Here is a 27,542-nt window from a genome sequence, read left to right as displayed (position 1 = left end):
TGGGACGCTGTGTTAAGCATAAATAAAAACAGAATACAATAATTTACAAATCATGTTCAACCTATATTTAATTGAAGACACTACAAAGACAAGATATTTAATGTTCAAACTGATAAACTTTATTATCTTTAGCAACTAATCATCCATCCATTTTATGAGCCGCTTATCCTCACAAGGGTCGCGGGAGCACTGGAGCCTATCCCAGCTATCATCAGGCAGTAGGCGGGGTACAGCCTGAACTGGTTGCCAGTCAATCGCAGGCAAATAATCATTAACTTAGAATTTTATGGCTGCAACACGTTCCAAAAAAGATGGGACAGGGTCATGTTTACCACTGTGTTACATCACCTTTTCTTTTAACAACATTCAATAAATGTTTGGGAACAGAGGACCCTAATTTTTGAAGCTTTGTAGGTGGAATTCTTTCCCATTCTTGCTTGATGTACAGCTTCAGCTGCTCAACAGTCCGGGGTCTCCGTTGTCGTAGTTTACGCTTCATAATGCGCCACACATTTTCAATGGGACACAGGTCTGGACTGCAGGCAGGCCAGTCTAGTACCCGCACTCTTTTACTATGAAGCCACGCTGTTGTAACACGTGCAGAATGTGGTTTGGCATTGTTTTGCTGAAATAAGCAGGGGCGTCCATGAAAAAGAAATTGCTTGGATGGCAGCATATGTTTCTCCAAAACCTGTATGTACCTTTCAGCATTAATGGTGCCCTCACAGATGTGTAAGTTACCCATGCCATTGGCACTAACACAGCCCCATACGAACACAGATGCTGGCTTTTTAACTTTGCGTCCATAACAGTCCGGATGGTTCTCTTCCTCATTGGCCTGGAGGACACGACATCCTCAATTTCCCAAAACAATTTGAAATGTGGACTCGTCAGACCACAGAACACTTTTTCACTTTGCATCAGTCCATCTTAGATGAGCTCGTTCCCTGAGAAGCCGGCGGCGTTTCTGGGTGTTGTTGATAAATTGCATTTGCTTTGCATAGTAGAGTTTCAAGTTGCACTTACGGATGTAGCGCCAAACTGTATTTTCTGACATTGGTTTTCTGAAGTGTTCCTGAGCCCATGTGGTGATATCCTTTACATATTGATGTCGGTATTTGATGCAGGGATCGTAGGGTCACGTGCATTCAATGTTGCTTTTCGGCCTTGGTTTTCGGTTCACAATGTTAGCAAAGCTATCGAACACATTGTTTTGATTGCATAATAGAGTTGAGTCAAGGCTAGCTAGCTCTTGGTTTAAAAAAAAAAAAAAAAACTTGACCTGTAATATTATTATTTTTTTCTGTCAGTACGAGCACTATTTTAAAACAGAATATAAAAGTTTGTGTCCAGTTTTTTTTTCCAGTTGTGTTCTTATTTATCGAAATGGGTCTTCTGTAAAATTGACAGTAAGAATGTATTTTTACAGTTTGTACAGTACTACATATATATTTTATCTTTTGAACCTAAGTAAGCGACTGCAAGTAATTCACTACTTCTACTTTTACCAAATTCTTTCAACTGCTTTGAAAACGGCTGGCAGTGAGTGACTGAGTTTTAAGTACAGAGTGTGAGTGCTTTTGCCACCATTGCCTTGCAAACACGAAACGTTTTTATAACGCAATAACAGAGAGGGAGACAGACGGCACAGGAAAAGAACGAGCCTCCCTTGCTTGTAAGATTCAAAGATGACACTAGATGGCGATAAAGACTAATACATTAAGTTCAGGGGCGAACTGACTAAAGTACAGTACTTTTAAAAAAAACAGTTTTGCCTTAAAGACATGGGCGGTAGCCATTTTCTACAACAGCGTATCGTAGTGCTGGCTGTATTATTCATTGTCATTTACTTCCGCATTTACAGAGGATTAGCGTTTACACACTTCCTGTGTGCGCGTGCGTTGTGTTCGTGTTCATTCACGTGACATTCAGCGAGCCTCTGACTCCAGGCAAGCTGCAGAGAAGAACACGACAGAGAAGAGAACACAAAAGACATCCAAACTAACGAAGACGTCCACCAAACGCTGCCAAGCAAACAGGATGTTTTCTCTCGGGGAAAAGATGGAGTTTCTTATAGCAAACCCATTTTCAACACCTGTTGGCCAGAGAATCGGTGAGTTGCACAACAATCAGAATCAGAATCCTCTTTATTTGCCAAGTATGTCCAAAAAAGACACATGGAATTTGTCTCCTGGAGTTGGAGCCGCTCTAATACGACAACAGACAGTCAATTGACAGAGAGGAGTTCACTCACACAATGTTTGCGTTCGTATGTTTCACTTTCGAATTCGGTTGTTTTGAAAGATGTTATCCAGATTTGGAAGTGCACATCAAGTTACAGGAAACTAATTGCGTCACGGAGGCAGGCGTTAGTCCCTTTAATATTTTCGCTGATTGGCTGCTTTGGGTTAAGCGGTAACTAAATCACCAGTGAGTGTAGAATAGACGCGTTAATGTTTTTCTTCAGATGTTCTAGCAACAGTTACAGTTTACTTATACTGCAGCATAGACAGTGCTTCGTAAAAAAAAAAAAAGGCCACCAACATTTGAAGAGCTGTTCAGAATTACAATGCAGATGTCCCATCACCTGCATTACTTTTTTGTAACCAACAGGGGGAGTCATATATGATAATACAAATGAAAAAAGGCCTTATGACTAGTGTAGGTCTACTTGATTTACCTGTATGAATTTAGCCACAAACCAATGTTTTACTATTCAGGAACATAAAGTATTTTGCTCACTATTTCAATAATTCCCTGATTTACAGTGAGTGGACTACTTGTCAGTGTGTATCCATGTCATATCTAAATCTGAATCTGAATCATCTTCATTTGCCAAGTATGTCCAAAAAACACACAAGGAATTTGTCTCCGGTAGTTGGAGCCGCTCTAGTATGACAACAGACAGTCAATTTACAGAACACTTGGAGACAGAAAGACATTGACAAAAAAAAAAACAGTCACTGAGCAGTAAAAGGTTGCTAGTTATCTGGTAATGCCGATAAAAAATTTTTTTTTTGACAATTGTGCAAAAAGATACAGAGTCCTCTAGCACTTAGAGCAGTTTGAATGACTAATATTGCAATAGTCCGGTGCAATGACCATTGTGCAAAGGGCGCTGAGACTTCAAGGAGTGTATGCGGTTTAAAGTGACGAGTAGTGCGATAATTTGGGACAATGTTGGTTGTGCAAATGTTACAGATTCTACTCTGGCATGAGTGGCCAGTATATGCAAATAGTGCAGCATGGCGAGACAACGACAGTGAGTGCACGAGTAATACATAATTGGCCCCACAGAAATGTGACAACGAACTCAAGTCAAAAAATTGCCAGCATGTTGTAATGGAATTGTAGGTCAGGTGTTTAAGAAGTTGATCGCAAGAGGGAAGAAACTGTTGGAATGTCTACTAGTTCTAGTTTGCATTGATCGGTAGCGCCTACCTGAGGGAAGGAGCTGGAAGAGCTGGTGACCGGGGTGCGGAGGGTCCGAGAGGATTTTGCACGCCCTTGTCTTAGTTCTGGCAGCGTGCAAGTCCTCAAGGGTGGGTAGGGGGGCACCGACAATCCTTTCAGCAGTTTTGATTGTCCGTTGCAGTCGGAGTTTGTCCTTTTTTGTAGCAGCACCAAACCAGACTGTGATGGAAGAACACAGGACTGATTCGATGACCGCTGTGTAGAACTGTCTCAGCAGCTCCGGTGGCAGGCCGTGCTTTCTCAGAAGCCGCAGGAAGTACATCCTCTGCTGGGCCTTTTTGAGGACGGAGTTGATGTTGGTCGTCCACTTCAGGTCCTGAGAGACTGTAATTCCCAGGAACTTGAAGGTCTCGACGGTTGAATAATAATAATAATGTTTGGGTGGAATTGACTGGCGACCAGTTCAGAATGTACCCTGCCTTCCGCCCGAAGATAGCTGGAATAGACTCCAGCAGCCCGCGACCTTAGTTGAGGGTAAGTGGTAAAGTAAATGGATGGATGGATGGATGTTTTGGTGGACATTCCCACCTCTGGCTAAGGGCACTGGGGAGAGGGGTGTTATTGTGGCACATCAGCTCAAGGTAGACATTGTATCAGGGGTCTAAGTGCCTCTGCTGATTTGTACTTACTATTTATACAGTATTAGATTTGTACTACAGCAGTTATCTGGCTTCTGTTATATGGTCAAAATACTGCTGGTTGCTGTTGCATCTCCCTTTGTATTTTCAAAGCGAACAAGAATGGGATTAAAAAGTAGTATTTTACATGATGAAATATACTGTATTTATTGGGTACGAATACCAATGTCACTCGGGGCAAGGAATGTCAGAGCATGAGATTGTCCCTTATGAAACAAAAATAGAAGTATTCCAATCTTTCCTTTCAATAGCCACTTTGAAAGACAATTTGGTCTTACACCACATAGCATTGAGACACATCAATTGATTAAACAGGTCTAGACCCCTTAGTTCATTAATTTTTTTCTTCCAACTTTGTGAAAACAGTTCCCTTTTCTGTCCCAGAGTGCCTCTGGCCTAAAGCAGAAAGCAAGGTTCAGTAACGCGTGGTCGGATGATTTTGACGTAGATACATCGGTGTCAAACTAATTTTTTTTTTTAATCACGGGCCACGTGGTAGTTATGACTGTGAACCCTTATAAATCAACTATCGCCTAACATAATTACATATACACAACAAATTGATGGATAACTAGTTTTAAAATCAGAAGCCTATAGAAGCCTTTTCAAAGGGGGATTGTAACCAAAAATGCTTACAACATCTCACCGTTATTACAATAGAAGACAATTTTGATATTTTTGCAAGAAACATGTAGTCAACACACATGATTTGCTTTCGTGGGCCACATAAAATTATGTGGCGGGCAGGATCTGTCCCCCAGGCCACCAGTTTGATGTAGAAGAACTTGAGCTCCCCAATCTCACCCCATCAGTTTCCATTGGAATAAAGTGAAACAGAGATTGGATCAGAGCCTCGGAAATGTTCCTCTGGATGAATCAGCAATTCTTCCCCAAGACACGTACCACTGTCTTTCAGAAACTATCATGATGTCTAAAGTCTGTCCATATGGTGTACTCAGTGCAGATGCTTGACATTGTTGTTGCTTTTAAATTTATGTAATTGTTGAACCCAGATGCGAATACAAATAATGCCCACAAGGAAAAATGTTTGGTAGCATATACAGTACTATAAAGGCGTTGTTCACTCACTCCATGGAAGCAATATTTGCTTTCGGCTGTCTCAAACAAAAACAAAACACAGTATAGTTTCCTGTAAGTGATTGTCTTCTGTAGAAAATTGTAGCATCCGCTGAAGGCCAGCATTTGAAGCCAGGAAATTTTGTTTAACCTGCCCACTCAATTAGTGACAGAATGTTGCAAGGCCATCTCTACCCTTCCCACCTCTTATCGCATTCACTTATTTTCTCACACATAAATGTCAGTGGGGCTTCAGGTCCAACTGAGGCAAACTCAAGCAGCTGACAGTCACATGAAGTGCACGGAGCTGAAAAATGGAGGGGGGAGTAGATGCTAAAGAGTAAATGGGATTGAGAATGATAGGGGGTGAAAGGAATGAAAGGGATTTAAAGAGATTTATGAGGAACACGTGAGGGCCGGAAAATGTCGGCTGTGATTAGTAAATAGTTTCAGTTCAAACTGTATCATTTTCACAAAAATATGGCCAGAATTATGTTGGAAAAAAAGCTGATTGTAGGTTTCCATGTTCCAGTCAGAATGACAATGTTTTAAGAGATACTGCTCTACTATTTGGGATAGGCCATTTGAGTCAAATCTAATCCAAATGTATGTTATGGACTGACCCGTAAATGATCATGAAATCTTCCTCTAATACAGTGGTTCTCAAACTTTTTACACCAAGTGCCACCTAAAAACATTGTTAGCTTTTGAAGTACAATCCCCATGACTAAAATAAAAATACAGTAGTGTAGTTGGCCAAAGTGTTCATCAAAAACGAGACAGAGGCTTTTTTCCGAAAAAGTGAATTTGATCTCATTGTAAGCTTCTGTAACATTATGCACAGTTATAACAGTAACATTGTGCTTAAATATAGGAAAATAAAACAACTCTACTTAATGAGTCAATTGAAATGCATTGAACATAAAAGTTAAACAAAAACTACTTAAATGCATGTATAAATACAAAACAGTTAAGATGGAATACAAATGTACTGAACTGCAAAGTTAAAAACCGAACTGTACTTGGGCAGCAATGCGTTCACGTACTACTAGAGGATGCCTGGATACCACAAGTGGTACAAATACCAAACTTTGAGAATCACTGCTCTAATGAATCACTCATTCATTCATCCATTTTCTGTACCGCTTATCCTCACTAGGGTTGTGGGCGTGCTGGAGCCTATCCTAGCTATCTTTGGGCGAGAGGCGGGGTATACCCTGAACTGGTCGCCAGCCAATCGCAGGACACGTATAAACAACCATTCGCACTCACATTCACACAGGCAATTTCGAGTTTTCAATTAACCTACCATGCATGTTTTTGGGATGTGAGAGGAAACCGGAGTACCCGGAGAAAACCCACGCAAGCACGGGGAGAACATGCAAACTCCACACAGGCGAGGCCGGATTTGTACCTGGGTCCCTAGAACTGTGAGGCAGATTTCCTAACCAGTCGGCTGCTGTGCCACCTAATGAATCATCCATCCATCCATTTTCTGAGCCGCTTCTCCTCACTTGGGTCGCGGGCGTGCTGGAGCCTATCCCAGCTATCATCGGGCAGGAGGCGACACCCTGAACTGGTTGCCAGCCAATCGCAGGGCACACATAAACAAACAACCATTTGCATTCACATGCACACCTACGGGCAATTTAGAGTCTTCAATTAACCTACCAAGCATGTTTTTGGGATGTGGGAGGAAACTGGAGTGCCCGGAGAAAACCACGCAGGCACGGGGTGAACATGCAAGCTCCACATAGTCGGGGCTGGGGATCAAACCCCGGTCCTCAGAACTGTTAGGCAGACGCTCTAACAGGTCGACCACTGTGCCGCCCTAATGAATCATATCCTGTAAATTATTATTTTCCTACTACGTAACAGAGAATGTGTTCTATATGAATATTATGCATCCTATTATTTGTTGTATTATATCAACTGAATAGAAACATTGGTTAGGTTTGTGTCATTTTTTTCACTTTTTCCATTTGAATGAATTAAATAAAAAACATTTCAGGAACTGTTACATGTCAGTCTATGATAAATTTGATGTAAGTCTTCACAATTTCAGTGACCATGTTGTTGTATTATTTCTATTTGGATACCACCAGTAGGTCGCTACATCACCCCCCCACCCTTTATTTATTTATTTATTTTTGTCAACAGAGCGAGCGACCAGCGGCTCCCGGCAGTCAGAGGATTGGGGGCTTAACATGGAGATATGTGATATCATCAATGAGACGGACGAGGGGTATGGAATAATGTCATTTGTTCTGCTCAGTTATGTAAGTTTTCTTTTTAAGTGGTCTGTAGAAAAAGAAACAACTTTCTCTAACTTTATCATCTTGACTCTTCTGCTGCAGTTTTTTTGACTTGGATAATGTGATTTCAGCTGTAACAAACAGTACCCAGCAACGTAATGTTTGTTGCCAACCGTGGTGGCGCATGTCAGGGAGGAACCAGTTACATTTTGGTGCAAATCCAGATAAAAATGCAGAGAGCTATTTCTGTAATTTAAGTCGCAATGGAACCCTTCTATCCGCCCTTGAATGCAAATGTTATGTCTTACGTTATTCTGAACCACAATTTTGCTTGCTCACTAACTACCAAATAGACAGACAAACCTTACAGTGATGAGTAGAAGTAGAGGTAGTGGGTAGCAAGTCTTCCTCAGAATCGAACCAGAACTAACTTTTGACTCAGGCCTTCCTGTGTGAAGCTTGCAATGAGCTCCGTGTGCTTGCATAGGTTTTCTCTAGGTACTGCAGCATTCCAAAAATATGCACTTTAGGTTAAGTGAAGATGCTAAATTGTACATGTGAGTGTGAATGGTTGTTTGTATGTGCCCTGCGACAGACTGATAACCAGTCCTGGGTGTAGCCCGTCTCTCGCCCAAAGTCAGCTGGCATTGGCTCCAATCTACCTGTGACCCTAAAGAGGACAAATGCTATACGAAATAGATGCATATATTCTCTCTAATTTAATATATATATAATTTTCAAAGACACTATTTGTTTTGTCATTCAAATGGTCTTCCCCCATTGTCTGCCATCATCCTCTGTGAAACAGGAAGTACCCTGCTCAAAAAAGGACAGGAAAAAAACGTTTTTTTTTTTGTTACTTTGGCAGTACAATGGCATGCCAAGGTTATTCTAGTTTATCCTTGCATTAATGCGACATATCCAGCCAATTATATTAAGTACATCGTTTATTTCCTGTAATTTGACATGCATTGTAAGATAATTTTAGGTGATACTATGTATGACGGCGGCACGGTTAGAGCATCTGCCTCACAGTTCTGAGGACCGGGTTCAATCCCCAGCCCCGCCTGTGTGGAGTTTGCATGTTCTCCCCGTGCCTGCGTGGGTTTTCTCCGGGCACTCCAGTTTCCTCCCACATCCCAAAAACATGCATGGTAGGTAAATTGATGACTCTAAATTGCCCGTAGGTGTGAATGTGAGTGCGAATGGTTGTTTGTTTCTATGTGCCCTGCGATTGGCTGGCAACCAGTTCAGGGTGTACCCCGCCTCTTGCCCGATGATAGCTGGGATAGGCTCCAGCACGCCCGCGACCCGAGTGAGGAGAAGCGACTCAGAAAATGGATGGACTATGTATGACCTTTTTTAGGTTGTGTCAATAATTCAGGAGCAGCATTAAAAATGGTTAACTTTTTGCATATAATAATATAACTTATTGCATTTAACAAATAACAAGATAAATTGTAGTTGTGTTTCCAGCCCAAGAGATGCAGTCAAAGCCATTAAGAAGAGAATTGTGGGTAACAAGAACTTCAGAGAAATCATGTTGGCCCTGACTGTGAGTATGTATCTGGTGAGGTGTTTTAATGGTTTTTTAAAATTTTTATTTGTCTTGCTCTAAGTGTATAGTGTGCCAAAAGCAGTCAATAAATGAATTAGCTTTTCATTGTAATGAACCTTTGTTCTTCTGGACAATATTCGAGTGTTCCCCTTGTCACACAGGTTCTTGAGGCATGTGTGAAAAACTGTGGCCATCGCTTCCACGTTTTTGTGGCGTCACAGGAGTTTGTTGAAGGAGTTTTGGTGCGAGCCATTTTGCCCAAATATAACCCTCCCACTGCCCTCCATGATAGGGTGCTCAGTCTCATACAGGTATATAAACTACTAATCTTTTTTTAAGCTTTCAATAGTTAATTTATTTTGTTTCTTATGGCTTAATGAGTGTTACAGTTAATGTTCTTTTGATGTGCCACTTAAATAACATGATCACATTTCTCTTGAATAATGGCTACAGAACAGGTCCTTGTTATGTCTTCATGGAGTTATACTGAGGCTTCTCTGTGCTTTTCTCAGTCATGGGCTGACTCGTTCCGTACTTCCCCCTCCCTTGCGGGCGTGGTGTATGTTTACGATGACCTGAGGAGACGAGGGTTGGAGTTTCCCATGACAGACCTCGATGCTCTATCCCCCATTCACACTCCCAGCAGGGTGAGTCTCCCTGTAGAGTGAAAATAATTCAAACAATTTGCATCAAAATTGCATCTTGTCTTTACAATATAGTTATAGACCTCTGTGTATTGTCATGACCACCAGATGCATACTGTATGTGAAAGTCCACATTCTTTGCTTTCAGACCGTGCCAGAAAATGAAACCCATGAGTCCACAGATGCTCCTCCCCGTCAGTCACAACCACAAACTCACTCCAGTTCTCCGACTACAAATACTTCACCTGCATCCCAACCCAGTGAGGGACCAGCTGCCCTGTCGGCAGTACAGGTATCACCTCTAAAATATGAAATCACACGTCACAGAGAGGAAAAACACGACTCCATTTGGGGTCGACAGATGCCTGAACCATATTTAATTGTGATATATATTCGGTAAGTGTATTTGTTTTCATCCCAACTATAATTTCCTGTTGCAAGTTATTTCTTCCCCTTGATGTGTAAAAATGCATTTTATGATGATATATATATACACACACACACACACACACATACACACATATATACACATACATACATACTCCACACAGGAAGGCCTGCCATAAGAGTCAAATCCGGAAACTTCGAAATATGAGGCAGGCGTGCTCACCACTAGCTCACTGTGCTGTCCCTTTTTAGTCATAGTAAAAGTAATTACAGCCAAGTAGTGCAACCACCACCTGTTTTTATTAAGTTGCCGTCTATTCAGCTGGGCCCTTTATTTATTAAAGTAGGCAACACACCTGTCATAGCACGCATCAAATAAATGATGTGTTAGATTGAAAACTATATATTTGAGGGAAAACAGTAAACACTACAATGCTGCTCTGTAGTGCGTGACAATTTATATTTGTTTTTTTCCCCTCTTCAGAAAGACAAGTTGCAGCAAGAACTTGCACTGGTAAAGGGAAACCTTACTGTAATGTCTGAAATGCTGAATGAACTTAAACCTGGACAGAGTAAGCAGGATGACACAGAACTGCTGGAGGTGTGTGCATTTTACAGAGTTTCTTACTTGTTTGAAGGTGAATTATTGCTGGAATTGTTTGAATTCAGGCTTTTACTTTTTTGTGCCTTTTACTGAATTAATGAATGCATGCTGAAGGCATTCTGGAAAATGTGTGAAATATCTGGATTTAAAGATCATTCCGTTGGATTAGTTCCATACTGTACGCAATGACAGTCTATTACTATTATATATTCTCTTTGCTCTTCTCCGTCAAAGCAGCAACTCTACTCAGTGTGTAAGAACATGCAGACTCGAGTGGTGGAGCTCATCCCCCAGTTGCTGGATGAAGGTCTCATTGAGGAGCTTCTTGCGGTTAATGATGACCTTAACAATGCTTTCATCCGTTATGAGAGGTACGCAGCAGCCTTTCTCAACTAGTCGGGATTGTTAAAGGACAAATACAATTGCTCATACTGTATTTTATTCACACACTCCATTTTAGGTTTGACAGACTTAATAGGGTACAGATTACAAATATTGAAAAGGTAAGAGAGATTTTTACTTCATTTTCTTTGTTTCAGTTGCACTACTTGTTGGTTAAGATGTAGGCACACAATCCTTTGCACTTATAATCATCCCACCAGAGTTCTGTCAGTGCCCTGAACCTCATCGACCTTAGCCAAGAGCCGCCAACACTGAGCCAGCCCGCCGTCATCACAACGAACAATCAACCTGAAGTCAACACGTGGACCAGTCAAATGCAGTCGGCCAAACACAGTGAGCATCAAGTTATTCTCATGTCTCATTTTCCCAACACAAATTAAAGTTATTACAGCATGCTAAAGTCTCCGAAGTGGAAGATGGTGTATTTCTGTCAGACAGCAGGATATGGTCATTTAGTGATCGACTGTATTTTATCATGTAATACAGGAAATGTCAAACAAAAATCACTCTGTCACATTTAACATCATAATATATTTGCTACTGCTAATAATAAACCAATTAGTTTTTATTTATTGCGTTTCAATAATTTTCTGTATTTTCTTTTAGAAGACGAGGAAGAGTTTGATATGTTTGCTCAAACCCGAGGCAGCTCCTTAGCAGAGCTGAGAAAGAGGTGAGTAGTAATAGCAGAAACATGTTGAGTGTGTGTTTGTATGCATACTGAATGTGTTCTTAAACAGATTTAACTGTAGGAGTATTCTAAATTATAGTGCCTAGAATAAAATTAACATTTGCTGTGATAGAATACAGTTTTCTTCTAGGATGCTGGTTGTATTTCTTGCTATAACAGGCAATGTTTTAAGACTTAAAAAAAAAAAAAAAAAAGTTTAACATTTAAACATTGACAATGAAGTTGATTTCCAAATTGTATGTCTTTTGGGTCACTCAAATTTTGAGGTTCCAATTTATACAGTGTATGGTATGGATATTTTTTGTGGATATTTTATGGATTAAAAAGGAAATGTTTGATGTGTTTGCAGTGTTAGGTATGAGGACCCTGGAGCTGTAGAGGGTCTTGCTGGGGCCCTAGACTCAAGGCTGCAAGTCACAGGAAATGTATGTATGTATGTATGTACACCAAGATGTTTTTTTCCCCCCAAAATACAGATGCTAATTTTACCTTAAAATGATTGTCTGAAAGTATTGGTGGCACTGCCTTGGATACCACCCGTGTTGTCTGTTTTAATGTTTAAGAGAGTGAAGAGAGTATGATAGCATGTGTGTTCATTGTCTTGTCTTCTTGGGCTTCGGTGTCATTTTTCAAATGGATGATTTATGTCTTTTACTACAGTGGCTTTAAAGTACATTATGCTCCACAACTGCTTTGGGAAACCTGCAGCAAAACGCCTCTAAAACACTTCCTGTTCAGTGAGTAAAATGGGAAATTCTCTATTTTTGTGTTGCTTCTCCTGTTAGATGGGGCAAGTAAAAAACACACTCCAGAACAATGTGGATAAATGGCTGTCTCGTGATATGGTGAGATACCTTATTTCTTCAACGCATTACTATAACAATTATGTTAAACATGATATCGTTTTTTTTTTTTTTTTTTTTTTACTTTGTCTGAAAATGCAGCAAGACCAGTCTGCGGTCAGTGAGGGAGTATCCAGTGAAGGTGCGTCACTTACTTTCCGTATAAATATAATGTTTCAGAATTTACACTTCTCTTGAATATGTACCAAAAAAAAATGAATATCATGGAAAGTTTTATTTCCATAATTCCATTCAAAAAGTTAAACTTTCATTGATTATAGATTCAGGGCCCACAATTTAAACAATTTCAAGTATTTATTTGTTTATTTATACATAAGTTGGGCTTCCAACCCATAAAACCTATGAAATCAGGAATTCAAAAAATTAAAATACTGTGAAGAAATCAGCCCAAATGTTTCATCAAATCACCATTTACTTCTATATATTTTTTTTTTTTTTAAAAGAAATAAATTAGTGTCACATGAAATCAATCAAAATATGGTACTTTCAAAACGATATGTTAATCTTAACACGCCTTTGCAACATCGCTTGGACATCGGGGACAGTGGTAGTCCCCCTTTTTAACAAGGGGGACCGGAGGGTGTGTTCCAACTACAGGGGGATCACACTCCTCAGCCTCCCTGGTAAGGTCTATTCAGGGGTGCTGGAGAGGAGGGTCCGTCGGGAAGTTGAATCTCAGATTCAGGAGGAGCAGTGTGGTTTTCGTCCTGGCTGTGGAACAGTGGTACCAGCTCTACACCCTTGGTAGAAAATGGATGGATGGATGTTAATCTTCAGCTTTATGAGCTGGAAGCCCAAATATTGTAAAAACAAACAAATAAATACTTGAAATTGTTTAAATGGTGGGCCCTGAATCTATAATCTATGAAAGTTTAACTTTTTGAATGGAATTAGGGAAATAAATGAACTTTTCCATGATATTCAAATTTTTTGGAAAGGGCCTGTATGTGTGTGTGTGTGTAACAGTGAAAATGTACTTTCTGACTGTTGTTTCCAGAGTTTGATAAGTTTTTAGACGATCGGGCAAAGGAGTCCGACCAGAGTAATGATACGACCTCTGGCACACTGCCTTCCACCTCCAGACTGCCGCCGCAGTCGACAAAGCCACAGGACAGTTCACATGACCATCTTTTTTCCCTCTAGGTTTACAAGGCCCGGAAAAGGAGCAAATAGATGTAAAGTTGTTTTTGATTTCAAACAATCACTTGTTATCACACTGAAATATGAGTACAACTATACACATGGCCTTGAAAACTATGTTTCCACCAAGTGGTTCAGCTTATCATGATGCTGTTTAGAGCAATACTGTAGATACCTTATTCATCCTGTGCGGTAAATTACTGTATATTGTCACAGTAGCAATATTCACACATATACACCAGTATTACTACATTGTAAAAACCAACACAAAGATCAGCATTGAGGAGGAATTGAAAAACAAAATCTAATCTAAGCAACAAGAATAAAAACAGATTATGATGTTTCCTGTTGGTAGGTGGTAAGCAGAAGGGGGTAGAGTAGCCAAATATTGTACTCAAGTAAGAGTATGGTTACTTTAGAATAATATGACTCAAGTAAAAGTAAAAAGTAGTCTTCCAAATACTTACTTGAGTAAGAGTAAGAAAGTACTCAATGAAAAAACTACTCAGAGTAACTGAACAGTACTGCATGGGGGAGACTTGCATACACAAAAAGACCTGTACTATACCACTGCTGCCTAAGCCACTGCATAATTGCAGTGATTAATGTGTTTATTATGTTTTTGTGCATATAAGAGTGCATGTCTGTATTTATGAAATACATAATGTTGATTTAAACATTCATATCTCACATTAAAGGTTTGTCCAGATATATTTTTTGAATGTAATCTAAGACTATTGTTTTCCTTTGTCCCAAACAGCTTTTATACTGGCAAAAATAAATGAATCCATTGTTTTGGGGATGCATTTTGTCTGACATGATGAGGTCAACGTATAATGAAAGTCAAAATCCTCCTCTTGAAGGATGTTTTTCATGTTTGTCTACTTGTTTTGAACCAATTCCTATTCTCAAGTGTGGCTTTGATACAAAAACAATGAAACAAAATTGAGTTTCTCAGGTGTATGCTGTATTTCTACTGATGGAAAGAGAGTCTAAACATCAGATCCTTGCTCATGAGTGTCCTGACCATGCTCAATGATAAGCCAACTGCTGGCATAAGCACTAACGTCTGTGAATGTTATTGTTGAGGACCTCAAGGATGTCTGGGGCTTGGTACATGATGTCCCTGTGACACTCAATAATAGGAGGACAGAGGAGCAGCTATAACTCCAAAAGAGAAAGGAGGAGAACAGGAAACATTGCATTCTCCTGTTGAAGACCCCTCAGATCTAAGACAATGATCAACTGGCGTTTTTATCTCTGCTGCTGCATGTATGTATGTGCTCTTCTCCATGTTCCTGCAGCTTCCATCTCTAACATATCCATCAAGGATCAGCTCCCAACTGGTATTCAAGATCAGGAACACATGGATGGGGATTCACCGTTTCTTCAGTTAAGAGCCAGTCTGCCTTCTTATTCACAGCCACTTCGCCCATACACCTTAGTGACCACTGCAGAGGACTTCACCTACATGTCCAAACCCAGGCATTACCGCCCCTCACATCTACTTCGTGTTCTCGGATCCTCTTTTGACCCATTCTGGATGTCTATTGATCAGCCGTCTGAAGGCTCTGTGGTGTGCACAGACAAAGGCAACTGTGATGCTGTGTCAAGAGGCGACTCCCTACCTGTCAAAATAAACTTAACCATTTCCAGAGAGGACGTCAACCTGAGTACGTCTGCAGTGCTGAGGGAGGCTGGAGAAAACCAAATGCAGGGGTTGGCGAGGGAAGCTGCAGATGTGGACCTGGGTTTTCTGCCTCCAGATGTTGCCAGATCAGTCCAAGCTTGGCTGGTGCACTCAGCCACATGTGGATTGCGTTCCCAGTGGGTGGATCTGGGCCCAGCGTTCTGGCCACGTTGGCTGCGGCAGACCGACTGTGACAAGTCAGATGGAGTGCGAAGTTGCTCCTTTCCCAGTGGCATGGCGTGCATGAGAGCTCAGACAACACATATTAAGATTCTGGCTTGGCATTGCTTGAAAGTGAATGAATCTAAGCAGAACAAGAGTGACATGTCTGATATCAGCATGTTGATGGGGATTGGTGAAGAAATGAGAAAATGTTTATGGAGGCCGGTGCCTTATCCTGTAGTCACAGCTTGTACGTGTAAATGCAAATGATTGCTTTACTCAGTGGTGCTTCAGGAATATTTACTCTTAGAAATGTAATGCCTAGACATTAATTTTACTTTTGACTTTTCATATAGTTTTTTTTTTTCAAATCAAATTATTTCACATCAATCATTTACTGATTATTTTCTTACAATGCAGTATTTTTTAATTACACCACAATACTGGCACCACTATTTCACCATATTAGTTTATTAGTTTTGTTCATCAAGTCATGGATTTTAAAAATCTGTTCCAATCTTGATAATCCCTCTTGATAATGATTCACTAAAGATACTTAAAAATTTGATGTGTGAATATTCTTGATTTATTTTCACTTTGACACCAAACAAAAATAAAATACAATGAGGTGATTGTGAATTAAATGAAAAGCTGTTTTAGTTATTTTGTTTTCCATATGTGGTATTTACTTGAAACACCACTGGTTTGTGGAGGAATGGGTGAACTCTTAAAAGGATGCATTTTAAATTCAGCGATACCAAGCTTTCAGAGCGTATTGATGACTTGAAACTAATGACTGCGCCTACATTTACATACGCATTTTAATTAATCCATTTGATCCAAGTTATTATTTTCTGAAACAATACATCAAATAAGAAACGTTCCAATATATATTGAAATTGACTTAATTTATTTGATTCGCCCCCTGTTGACCGTTAATAGAATGCGAGTAGTATTCGGTGATTGTCCAATTTCTGAGGACTCGTGAATGTAGCAGAGACGGGGTCACCCCACCCACTCGAGCTTTACGACAGCAAACACACACAAGATGGCAGCGTTGGAAGACGTGTTTGAAGATGCCCCTGATGTAGAGCCATTAGAACCAACATTGAAGAATATTATCGAGCAGAAATCTTTGAAATGGATATTTGTAGGTGGAAAGGGCGGTGTCGGTAAAACGACGTGTAGGTAAGTGTGAAAATATTATTTAAGATTCAGAGTGGCTTTATGGTTGAGAGCTGGTAAAGTAGGTTTTCAATCAGCTTTGCGGCGTTTGTTGACGTGTTTAAAGTCACTAGACTACCAGCCAGAGACCGGTGCTTCATACTGGCCTGCCCGCCTTAATGCTTGCTCGCTGGCCCCGAGAGAGCCGACGTCAACCCTGGAGGTGGACTTGGAAAAATAAGTAGCAAGAGGGATTCTTCCCCTACCTACGCTCCCACCCCGCGACGTCCACACGAATTGCTGCTTTCTGCTTCAGTTGTCCAGCTCGACACCACCGGACCGGGGCTGTCTTAGCTAGCCAGCTGGCTAGCATGCTTGCTTGAGAATTAAAAAAGCGCGTGCATCCAAATTTTCTCAAGTTAATATATATATATATACGTGTGTGTGTGTATGTATGTGTGTGTGTGTGTGTGTATATATATATATACGTATGTGTGTGTGTGTGTGTGTGTGTGTGTATATATATATATATATATATATATATATATATACGTATGTGTGTGTGTGTGTGTGTATATATATATATATATATATATATATACGTATGTGTGTGTGTGTGTATATATATATATATATATATACGTATGTGTGTGTGTGTATATATATATATGTGTGTGTGTATATATACATATATATATATATGTGTGTATAGTGTGTGTATATATACATACATATATATGTGTGTGTATAGTGTGTATATATATATATATATATATATATACACACACACATGTGTTTATAAATAAATATATATATATATTTTCTGTGTGTATATATATGTATGCATATATGTGTGTATGTATGTTTCGGGTGACTAAAGTCATGTGTGCTGCCAAGCCACTGAAAGCCATACGGTATTAAACTGGTCTTCTGGACCCTAAGATAAAACGTTGAATTGGTGTCACATGGTCTCCCATCTGCAATTGTTTGGCAACCAGTTCAGAGTGTACCCCGCCTCCTGCCTGATGATAGCTGGGAAGGGCTCCAGCACTACCGCGACCCCAGTTGGGATGAGCGGCTCAGAAAATGGATGGATGGTCTCCCATTATCCCGTGGTCTTATTTCTCTTGTTACTAACCCTTTTTGTTCTTTTTTTGTTTATTTTTGAACAACTTGAACAGTTGTAGTTTGGCTGTCCAGCTGGCTGCTGTCAGAGAGAGTGTCCTCATCATTTCTACTGATCCTGCTCATAACATCTCTGATGCTTTTGACCAGAAGTTCTCAAAGGTGCCTACAAAGGTCAAGGGCTATAACAACCTGTTTGCTATGGTAAGTGTGCAGTTTGGTAAAAGATGTGAGTAAATACAGGGATGCCCCACTATATTGCAGATTTGTAAATGCTCACTTTTAGTTATGTTTTTTTTTTTTTTACACTATACAAGCAAGTCCAAATTTAGAATTGTGTACCTTTACTGTAGTACCATGTCGTTCCGCAACATGCCGGGCAGCACTGAAACCTGCTGGAAGAGATGCAGCGTAATTGACAGCAAGAAGAAGGGGACACCCCTTTTACAATACCACATTTTTCCATTTTGTCAGTTTTACTGTAAACCTTAGCTGGGAGTGACAAAGCAAGCAAGCATTGCCTCTTATTTGCAGAACTGCGAGCAAGAGTCGTCTTTTCGTTTACTCAAAATGATGTTAGACAATGGTCTCCCATTTCATGAGAGAGTGATAACACATGCTGAGTAATACTTTAAAAAGTGTGTTTCAATTCGTACGTTTTTAAAGTCTGTTGGATGGATAAAACTACACCATCCAAAAAGTATTATGGTCTCTACTCTCTATATCAAGTATTATCTCTATCAAGAGTCTAGAATATATCTTCTGCGATAAATGGCGTTCACTCTATACCTGTCGGGGTTTAAATCAATTGCAGAAAAGAAGTCTGTGTCAAATTGTCTCTTCAGTCTTATGACAATTTCACAGTCTCAAAGCACAAGCCATCATGCAAAATGAATGTCCAGAGGTTGGTCTTAAGTCAATGCTACATTGTTATTCCACAAATGTGTGAGTGTAGGAAATTGATCCAAGCTTGGGAGTAGCAGAGCTGCCCGATGAGTTCTTTGAAGAGGACAACATGCTCAGCATGGGCAAGAAGATGATGCAGGAGGCCATGAGCGCCTTCCCTGGCATTGATGAAGCCATGAGCTATGCTGAAGTCATGAGGTGAGACAGTCACATTCATGTCAAAACATTTCTCATCCCATTGTACTGCATTTCCATTGTAAAGTGTCGTAATATCCAACCTGAACTGGGTAACACTTTATTACACTTGTGGAAGAGAGAGCTATACAAAGTACACTGCTGTCCATTGACTGGACGACAGACATAAAGGTATGTGCCCAAAAATTTTAATATCGAGGGAAAGTCAATTTATTTCAATAATTAGTTTAAAAAAAAATTAACTTGTATGTTAAATTAGTTCACCACACACAGTGATTTATTTCAAGCCTTTATTTGTTTACATTTGGATGATTATAGCAGAAAGACAAAAAAAATAAACAAATCCAGTATTTCACAAAATTAGAATATTTCATGTGACCTACAAAAAAGGATCTTAAACACAGAAATGTTGGTCTTCTGAAAAGTATATTAAAGTAATTTGCCGAGAGTAATTTGTTGGGCCTCCTTTTTCATTAATTACAGCATCAAGGCTGCGTGCCATGGTGGTGATGAGCCTAACCCTTTGGCACAGTTCAGGTGTTATTGTAGCCCAAGTTGCTTTGATATTGGCCTTCAGATCGTCTGCATTTTGGGTTTTCTGTTCGGTTCCCTTCAAGATGGCGCCTACCCGTATGGTCACCTCGGTTACGTGCTCTCAAGTATTGTCTATGTTTTTGTGTTTTTTGTTCATCTTTGGAGACATTACGCGACTCACTTACACAATGGAAGACTTTCTCAACATTAGGGAGTCTACCCCGGACTCTCTCATCAACTTTCGTGAATCCACTTAGTTTTTTCCACGCGTTACTCACCGGGGGGCGGTGGACCAACGAATCAAAGATAGAACTTCAAAGCTCTCTAGATTGCACAGACTGGGGTGTCTTTGAAAATTCAGCTAGCAGCCTGGATGAATATATAGATACTGTCACATCCTACATCAGTTTCTATGAAGAGGAGTGTGTACCAAAAAAGTCATTTCGTACGTTCAGGCGGGTTTTCTGGCCAATCAAGTACTGTTATTCCATGGCTATTAAACCAGGTATTGGTAGTTTTGGTTTTGTGGGCAGGTCCCAAAGCCTGCTGGAAGATAAAGTCATTGTCTCCAAAACGCTCGTCGGCAGCAGGAAGCATGAAGTGCTCTAAAATTTCCTGGTAGACACCTGCATTGACTGTGGACATGATAAAAGACAATGGACCCACACCAGCAAATGACATAGCTCCCCAAACCATTACTCACTTTGGAAACTTCACACTGGACTTTAAGCATCTTGGCTTTTGTGCTTCTCCGATTTTCCTCCAGACTGTGGGACCTTGATTTCCAAATGAAATGCTAAATTTACTTTCATCTGAAAAGATGACTTGGGACCACTGTGCAACAGACCAGTACCTTTTCTCCTTAGCCTAGCACAGATGCTTCTGATGTTGTTTTTGGTTCAGGAGTGGCTTGACTCATAGAATTCTACAGCTGTAGCCCATGTCATGCAGACATCTGTATGTGGTGGTTCTTGATGCACTGACACCAGCTTCAGTCAACTCCTTATGAAGCTCCCCCAGATTTCATACATGCAAATCAGTCACCTTTTGGTGAAATTCACCGTTCTCAACTCAAAATAGGCCATTTACGTAAATCTTATTGATCCGATGAGGTTTTCCTTGGGGGGTCACCGTCGCTGTCGTCATAGGCTGTTTCGTACACCTTGAACGCTGGCAGCTAGATCAATTCCACCCATGCACCATCCACACACACATGTAATTTCTGAATATTACTCTGCGGTGGAATAATGTGCGAGCGCATCAGCCCGAGGTTCCACCTGTGTGCTCGAGACCTGCTTTGGATAAGTCTCAGGAGTTGATGAGACCAGAAAAAAAACGCTTCTGCCGCTTCTGCTGTTAAGAAGTAACGGTACTTTTACTCTGTTACTATGATCTAAATGTCGCATATGTCAGTTATTGCTTATTTATCAACTATTTCGTGTGCGAGACTACGACTTTGACTTCCGCATTGGGCGCTGTTTGCTCCAAATCCAATTTAAGCACTCGTGACGTTTAAGTCTACTTCACCAATCAAACGACATAAGAAAGTCACATGACCTCACCCAGCGTCTTCGATTGGCTATTAACACTAGCTAAGCCAGCCCGGCTGATTGTCGTGCCTAAGTGGCCACCGTGTTGGGAACGTCGTCGTTACTATGAAGGCAACGGTCTTGGCCACTCCTGTGAAGAGAGGGGCGGAGCTGTCAACTGATCACCACCTGGTGGTGAGTTGGCCCCCATAGTGGGGGAAGATGCAAGTTCGACCTGGCAGGCCCAAATGTATTGTGAGGGTCTGCTGGGAACGTCTGGCAGAATCCCCTGTCAGAAGGAGTTTCAACTCCCACCTCCGGCAGAACTTCACCAACGTCCCGGGCGTTGTGGGGGACATTGAGTCCGAGTGGACCATGTTCTACGCCTCCATTACCGAGGCTGGAGCTGTGGCTGTAAGGTAGTATGTGCCTGTCGTGGCGGGTATCCCCGAACCTGTTGGTGGACACCGGCGGATATCCCCGAACCCGTTGGTGGACACCGGCGGATATCCCCGAACCCGTTGGTGGACACCGGCGGATATCACCGGGAGGAGTTCAGTGAGGCCATGGAGAAGGACTTCCAGACGGCTTCGAGGAAATTCTGGTCCACCAGCCGCCGTCTCAAGAGGGGGAAGCAGTCCACCATCAACATTATGTATAGTGGGGATGGGGCACTGCTGACCTAGACTCGGGACGTTGTGAAGCGGTAGGGAAAAAACTTCGAAGACCTCCTCAATTCCACTGAAACGCCTTCCCATGAGGACGCAGAGTCTGGGGTCTCTGAGGCGGGCTTTCCTATCTCTTGGGTTAAGGTCACTGAGGTGGTTCAAAACCTCCTCGATGGAAAGGCCCCGGGAGTGGATGAGATTCGCCCGGAGTTCCTAAAGGCTCTGGATGTTGTGGGGCTGTCCTGGTTGACATGCCTGTGCAACATCGCGTGGACATCAGGGACAGTGCCTCTAGATTGGCAGACTGGGGTGGTGGTCCCCCTTTTTAAGACTACAGTGAGATCACGCTTCTCATCCTCCCTGGTAAGGTCTCTTCAGGGGTGCTGGAGAGGAGGAAAATCTAGCCTGAGGGGTTAACTGATCAGAAACTTACTCAGCGAACTAAACTGTGCTGATTAATTGAAATGTGTATCCAACATATTGTAAATCTAATTTGATTCTCCCTTGGATCTCAGGTTAGTGAAAGGAATGAACTTCTCGGTGGTTGTCTTTGACACTGCGCCCACTGGCCACACGCTACGTCTGCTTAACTTCCCCACCATAGTGGAACGCGGCTTGGGCCGACTCATGCAGATCAAGAACCAGATCAGTCCGTTCATCTCCCAGGTGACGAGGGGCTTGAAAACTCAGACATTCTTTGCTTGAAGATTTCCACAAAATGATCTCACTTCCATTGTTTGTAGATGTGTAACATGCTGGGCCTGGGTGACATGAATGCAGACCAGCTAGCGTCCAAGCTGGAAGAGACTCTGCCTGTCATACGCTCAGTTAGTGAGCAGTTCAAAGACCCAGTAAGTCAGTGCCGATTCAACTGCCGTCTTGGAGTTTACCTTGGGGCCCCGCAAAATAATTTGCAACAAATTGTTGTATCATTTAAAAAAATAAAATAAAAATAATAAATCATACCTCCATATGGAGACAGGTCTGTCAATAAAACAAACACTAAACCAATGACTCCTCCCTACCTTAGCTTTGTGGCAAATAAAAGCCCCATGATTCTCACGTATTGTGGGTATGGAAAGTTTTCAGACCCCCTTACATTTTTCACTCTTTCTTACATTGCAGCCATTTGTTTAAATCGTTGAAGCTCCTTTTATTCCTCATTAATGTACACACAGCACCCAATATTGACAGGAAAAAAACGGAATTGTTGAGCTTTTTGCAGATTTATTAAAAAAGAAAAAACGAAATATCACACAGCCATAAGTATTCAGACTGTTCACTCCTTCGGTATTTTAGCTGTGTGCTTAGGGTCATTATCTTTTTTGAAGGTGAACCTTCGGCCCAGTCTGAGGTTCTGAGCACTCTGGAGAAGGTTTTCATCCAGGATATCCCTGTACTTGGGCACATTTATCTTCAATAGCAACTAGTCTCCCTGTGCCTGCAGCTGAAGAACACCCACAGCATGAGGCTGCCACCACCGTGCTTCACTGTTGGAACTGTACTGGACAGGCGATGAGCAGTGCCTGGTTTTCTCCACACATGCCACTTAGAATTAAGGCCAACAATTTCTGTCTTGGTACAATCAGACCAAAGAATCTTATTTCTCACCATCTTGGAGTCCTTCAGGTGTTTTTAACCAAACTCCATGCGGACTTTCATGTCTTACACTGAGAACACGCTTCTGCCGGGCCACTCTGCCATAAAGCCGTGACTGGTGGAGGGATGCAGTGATGGTTGACTTTCTAGAACTTTCTCCCATCTCCTGACTGCATCTCTGGAGCTCAGCCACAGTAATCTTTAGTTGTTCTTTACCTCTCTCACCAAGGCTCTTCTCCCCCGATTGCTCAGTTTGGCCGAACAGCCAGCTCTATGAAGGGTTCTGATCGTGTGGCTTTCCTAATCAAGTCCAGTCAGTATAATCAAACACAGCTGGTGTCCAATGAAGGGGCAGAACCATTTGAAGGATGATGAGAAGAAATGGACAGCACCCAAGTTAAATATATGAGTGTCACAGTAAAGGGTCTGAATACTTATGGCTGTGTGATATTTCAGTTTTTCTATTTTAATAAATCAGCAAAAATTTCAACAATTAAGTTTTTTTCTGTCAATATGGGGGGCTGTGTTTACATTAATGAGGAAAAAAATGAATTTAAATGAATTTAACATATGGCTGCAAAATAACAAAGAGTGAAACATTTTAGGGGGTCTGAAAACTTTCCATACCCACTGTATCTCATAAATCTGACATCCATACTTGCTCACATGCATATTTGTAGCACTTTCACACACTATTCTCATGTAGAGTTGTACAGGTGAGGCAAGGCAACCTCAGCAAAATATTTGCAGCTTGGAAGCTACTAACCTCTGGTCAAATATTTCCTTGTCGATGAATCACTGCTTCTGCAATGTATAAATGGGCACCACGTCTTTGGCAATGTTCAGCACATTTGACTCCATTACTGCCTACTACCGGGCTCCTTTATTGTCATATGGAAAACTGTGAAATTGGTTTCACTCATGTTGTCCCTTTCTTAGCGGGAATTAAAATCGCCTGTCGCTTATTTGAAAAATAGTTGCTAGAGGGGTCGGAAAAGTCGCTAAATATAGCTACCGAATTGCCAAGTTGGCAACACTGACTGTGCTTGTGGAAGCTAGCTCCTCTCTGTTCGGTGTGGGAGATGTGCACGTCAGCTAGCGACGATGGATTAATATTTAATTCAAATGTTTTTAAACAAAAAAAACTTCCTTTCTATTAAACAGGTCATAAATATTTTGGTTAAAATGTTCCAAAAAATAATTCCAATGGAATTTAGGTGTACACATGGTAGTTATGTTTAATTGACATTTGGATTATTATGGTATTCTTGTAACGGAGTCTCTGGACCCCAAACGTTTGAGAAACCTCGCTGGAAGTCACACAAACAGTAGTTGGCATGAAATATTTTTAAATAATAATAATCATTATTATGTTTTTACCTCTGCCGAGCAGGAGATGGTAATGTATTTTTCGTTTAAAGTGAGGGTTTATGTAATCCTATAATACTACTTCTAAACTATTAAGCACATGTTCAGGCATACGAGTTAAAACAAATAAAATTAGTTTTTCATATTTTTCTTACAGTTTGAGCTCAGTGGAGGTCGGCGCTCTTTGAGTAATATTATTGTTCCCTATTTTTTTTTTCATAATTAAATATTCTGTTGCACAGTATATTTATCTAAAATAATGTGCCTTATCAGGACACAGTGTTTGTCATTAAGCCATCAATAATCAATCAGTAAAATATCTTAGCATGTGAATTTTTTTTTCTGCTTTGCTTGTGTAAAATTGCTTCTGAATATCATACTAAGTGGTGATTTTAGATTAGCCTATTTGAATTCCACCATTTTATGTCTCCATGAAACTTAACCCTCTTTCTTGCCACCCACAGGAACAAACCACCTTTATTTGCGTGTGTATCGCTGAGTTCTTGTCCCTGTATGAGACAGAGCGGCTAATTCAAGAACTCGCTAAGTGCCACATTGATACACACAACATTATTGTCAACCAGCTTGTTTTCCCCGATGTCGAGAGGCCATGTAAAATGTGTGAAGCACGACACAAGATTCAGTCCAAGTATTTGAACCAGGTATGCCATTTGACTGTGATACAATGCATTCACTGTTTAAAACAGTAGGGACTCTGCACAGGAGATCGGGATCTAATACAAGACCTGTATCAGAATGTTTGCTTTCATAATTATCTTTTTTCCCCCCAATTGTTTCAGTACTATATCTCGTAGAACTGTACTACATCATACATAAAAATACGGCTGTGTGACGCAGTGAAGGTCACTACTGCAAACTACAGTCAGGTCCATAAATATTGGGACATGGACAAGATTCTCATCTTTTAGGCTCCAAACACCACCACAATAGATATTGAAATTAAATAAACAAGCGGTGCTAAATCATGTGAATTGGTGTAGAATTACAAAAATGTTTATATGTGCCCTCCACTTTTTAAGGGACCAAAAGTAATGGGACTAATTAACAATCATAAATCAAATTTACTCATTTTAATATTTGGTTGCAAATCATTTGCAGTCGATGAAGTCTGCAATGTATAGGCAATGTATAGACATCACCAGACGTTGGATTTTCATCTCTGGTGATGCTCTGCCAGGCCTCAACTGCAACTATCCTGCTTGTTCTTGGGGCATTTTCCCATCATTTTTGTATTCAGAAAGTGAAATAAATGCTCAGTCAGCTCTTCTTCCGAAATAGTGGCCTTTATCTACTATCAGTTCGGCCTACTGGTGGGCCATTGTTGATTTACTTAATGACAGCAGAGCACACGGCATGCTGAGGGATTGCATACCCGCAAGTTTGCAAAAGTGACAGAGAATGCATAAACCCTTCTGAAACAATTACAGTACTCCTAAAACCTCTCCAGTTGAAAACAGATGTTTAACGGCACATAATATTGGATGATATGAAAACAAATATGCAAACCTTAGTGATCAAATCTAACCAACTCCATCCATCCATTTTCTGAGCCGCTTCTCCTCACTAGGTTCGCGGGCGTGCTGGAGCCTATCCCAGCTGTCATCTGGCAGGAGGCGGGTACACCCTGAACTGGTTGCCAGCCAATTGCAGGGCACATAGAAACAAACAACCATTCGCACTCACAGTCATGCCTACGGGCAATTTAGAGTCTCCAATTAATGCATGTTTTTGGGATGTGGGATGAAACCGGAGTGCCCGGAGAAAAGCCACGGAGGCACGGGGAGAACATGCAAACTCCACACAGGCGGGGCCGGGGATTGAACCCGGGTCCTCCGAACTGTGAGGCTGACGCTCTAACCAGTCGTCCACTGTGCCGCCCCTAACCAACTCATGACAAAAAAAATAAATATTCAGACACAGTATTGATCAAAATTGTGAATTTCTTCTTTCTTCGGCGACCATCCCTCCTCTCACTCAAAGTCAGCTTGAAAAGGCTCCAGCTCACCCACGACCCTGATGAGGAGAAATGTATAGAAAATGGATGAATATGTTTTCAGAAGTGGCACCAGTGCCCCAAAATGTAAACTTGCATTGTGTGTGTTTGTTTGTTTCCAATAGATGGAGGACCTTTATGAAGATTTCCACATAGTCAAATTGCCTCTTTTGCCCCATGAAGTTCGAGGTGCTGACAAGGTCAACACGTTCTCTAAGCAGCTTCTTGAACCCTACAAACCACCTAATGAGTAATTCCCTTCCTTTCGGGACCAGCCCCCCAACCACTCCTCTGACCCAAAGACCACACACCCCTTTGAGCTCCCCCAACTGGCCTCTCACCCATCAGTACTGAACCCCTCATACAAAGCGGAGCATACAAACCAGGCACGCTTGAAGTTCAATTTATGGCTTCTCACACCTACATAAGACACACTTAGAAAGCTAGGACAACATACATTGGTGCTGCCTTACTCTCCTGATCATGCATCATATCTGTAGCAGTAATATTCCTACTTTAAAACATTTAACTGGCTTCCTTTCCTCCATACTGAGCATCGTCCATTTTACAACAGTGCAGTAAATTACGCTTCAGCCCTGAAAATAAATCTCACCTGTGTACTATTTTGTCATATTTTCCTCAATCAAGATCATCTATGTTCTTACAAGAAAGAGAACCAGAGCAGTTTCAGGTTTCATTTCCAGTCCAACACAATCAACACTAGGGGCTTTATTTTCCTGACTAGCACAAACCCTGCGAGGCACATGTCGTAACACCGGATTGTCGTAATCCTGCAGATGTGCGCAGCCAGCGTATTTAACAAAAGGGGCTGTCTGCGCTGGTGGGCGTAAACCC

The 27,542-nt window shown here is 41.2% G+C and overlaps 3 protein-coding genes across 6 annotated transcripts; all 3 read left to right on the top strand.

Moving 5' to 3' along the window:
- The first annotated feature begins 1,797 nt into the window (after nucleotides 1-1,797).
- LOC133404165 (target of Myb1 membrane trafficking protein-like) lies at nucleotides 1,798-14,549 on the top strand. 4 transcript variants are annotated; one of them, XM_061679822.1, is made up of 15 exons: nucleotides 1,798-2,113; nucleotides 7,350-7,434; nucleotides 8,921-9,014; nucleotides 9,164-9,313; nucleotides 9,515-9,649; nucleotides 9,795-9,938; nucleotides 10,518-10,634; nucleotides 10,875-11,008; nucleotides 11,098-11,140; nucleotides 11,240-11,372; nucleotides 11,649-11,712; nucleotides 12,080-12,155; nucleotides 12,516-12,575; nucleotides 12,675-12,714; nucleotides 13,591-14,549. In XM_061679822.1, the coding sequence occupies exons 1-15, from the start codon at nucleotides 2,041-2,043 to the stop codon at nucleotides 13,734-13,736; spliced, it is 1,494 nt and encodes a 497-aa protein (XP_061535806.1). In that variant the 5' UTR covers nucleotides 1,798-2,040; the 3' UTR covers nucleotides 13,737-14,549. The 4 variants fall into 4 exon arrangements, with proteins under 4 accessions (XP_061535806.1, XP_061535805.1, XP_061535808.1 ...); XM_061679821.1 differs by having other exon boundaries at nucleotides 1,799-2,113; nucleotides 11,646-11,712; XM_061679823.1 differs by having other exon boundaries at nucleotides 1,800-2,113; nucleotides 8,921-8,999; nucleotides 11,646-11,712.
- A 97-nt stretch (nucleotides 14,550-14,646) lies between these two features.
- LOC133404167 (noggin-like) lies at nucleotides 14,647-16,208 on the top strand. Its single transcript, XM_061679825.1, has one exon. It carries the CDS (start codon nucleotides 14,971-14,973, stop codon nucleotides 15,853-15,855), a length of 885 nt encoding a protein of 294 aa, XP_061535809.1. The 5' UTR covers nucleotides 14,647-14,970; the 3' UTR covers nucleotides 15,856-16,208.
- A 410-nt stretch (nucleotides 16,209-16,618) lies between these two features.
- Nucleotides 16,619-27,304, top strand: get3 (guided entry of tail-anchored proteins factor 3, ATPase). Its single transcript, XM_061679639.1, has 7 exons — nucleotides 16,619-16,773; nucleotides 17,931-18,078; nucleotides 18,830-18,978; nucleotides 22,222-22,372; nucleotides 22,450-22,557; nucleotides 25,138-25,335; nucleotides 26,813-27,304. Exons 1-7 carry the CDS (start codon nucleotides 16,634-16,636, stop codon nucleotides 26,939-26,941), a joined length of 1,023 nt encoding a protein of 340 aa, XP_061535623.1. The 5' UTR covers nucleotides 16,619-16,633; the 3' UTR covers nucleotides 26,942-27,304.
- The last annotated feature ends 238 nt before the right edge of the window (nucleotides 27,305-27,542 follow it).

This window comes from Phycodurus eques, chromosome 6 (assembly GCF_024500275.1).
Source record: "Phycodurus eques isolate BA_2022a chromosome 6, UOR_Pequ_1.1, whole genome shotgun sequence".
In the NCBI taxonomy this organism is placed as follows: domain Eukaryota; kingdom Metazoa; phylum Chordata; class Actinopteri; order Syngnathiformes; family Syngnathidae; genus Phycodurus; species Phycodurus eques.
Note: the sequence above shows the minus strand (reverse complement) of the source record. Positions and strands in the feature narration are given on the sequence as shown.

Excerpts from the sequence above, each read along its gene's own strand:
- LOC133404165 (XM_061679821.1), top strand. The coding sequence starts at position 2,041 with ATGTTTTCTCTCGGGGAAAAGATGGAGTTTCTTATAGCAAACCCATTT. Across the intron at positions 10,635-10,874 it reads ATGACACAGAACTGCTGGAG|CAACTCTACTCAGTGTGTAA; the intron begins GTGTGTGCATTT and ends CCGTCAAAGCAG. Across the intron at positions 12,576-12,674 it reads AATGGCTGTCTCGTGATATG|CAAGACCAGTCTGCGGTCAG; the intron begins GTGAGATACCTT and ends CTGAAAATGCAG.
- LOC133404167 (XM_061679825.1), top strand. The coding sequence starts at position 14,971 with ATGATCAACTGGCGTTTTTATCTCTGCTGCTGCATGTATGTATGTGCT.
- get3 (XM_061679639.1), top strand. The coding sequence starts at position 16,634 with ATGGCAGCGTTGGAAGACGTGTTTGAAGATGCCCCTGATGTAGAGCCA. Across the intron at positions 18,979-22,221 it reads AGCTATGCTGAAGTCATGAG|GTTAGTGAAAGGAATGAACT; the intron begins GTGAGACAGTCA and ends CTTGGATCTCAG. Across the intron at positions 25,336-26,812 it reads AGTCCAAGTATTTGAACCAG|ATGGAGGACCTTTATGAAGA; the intron begins GTATGCCATTTG and ends TGTTTCCAATAG.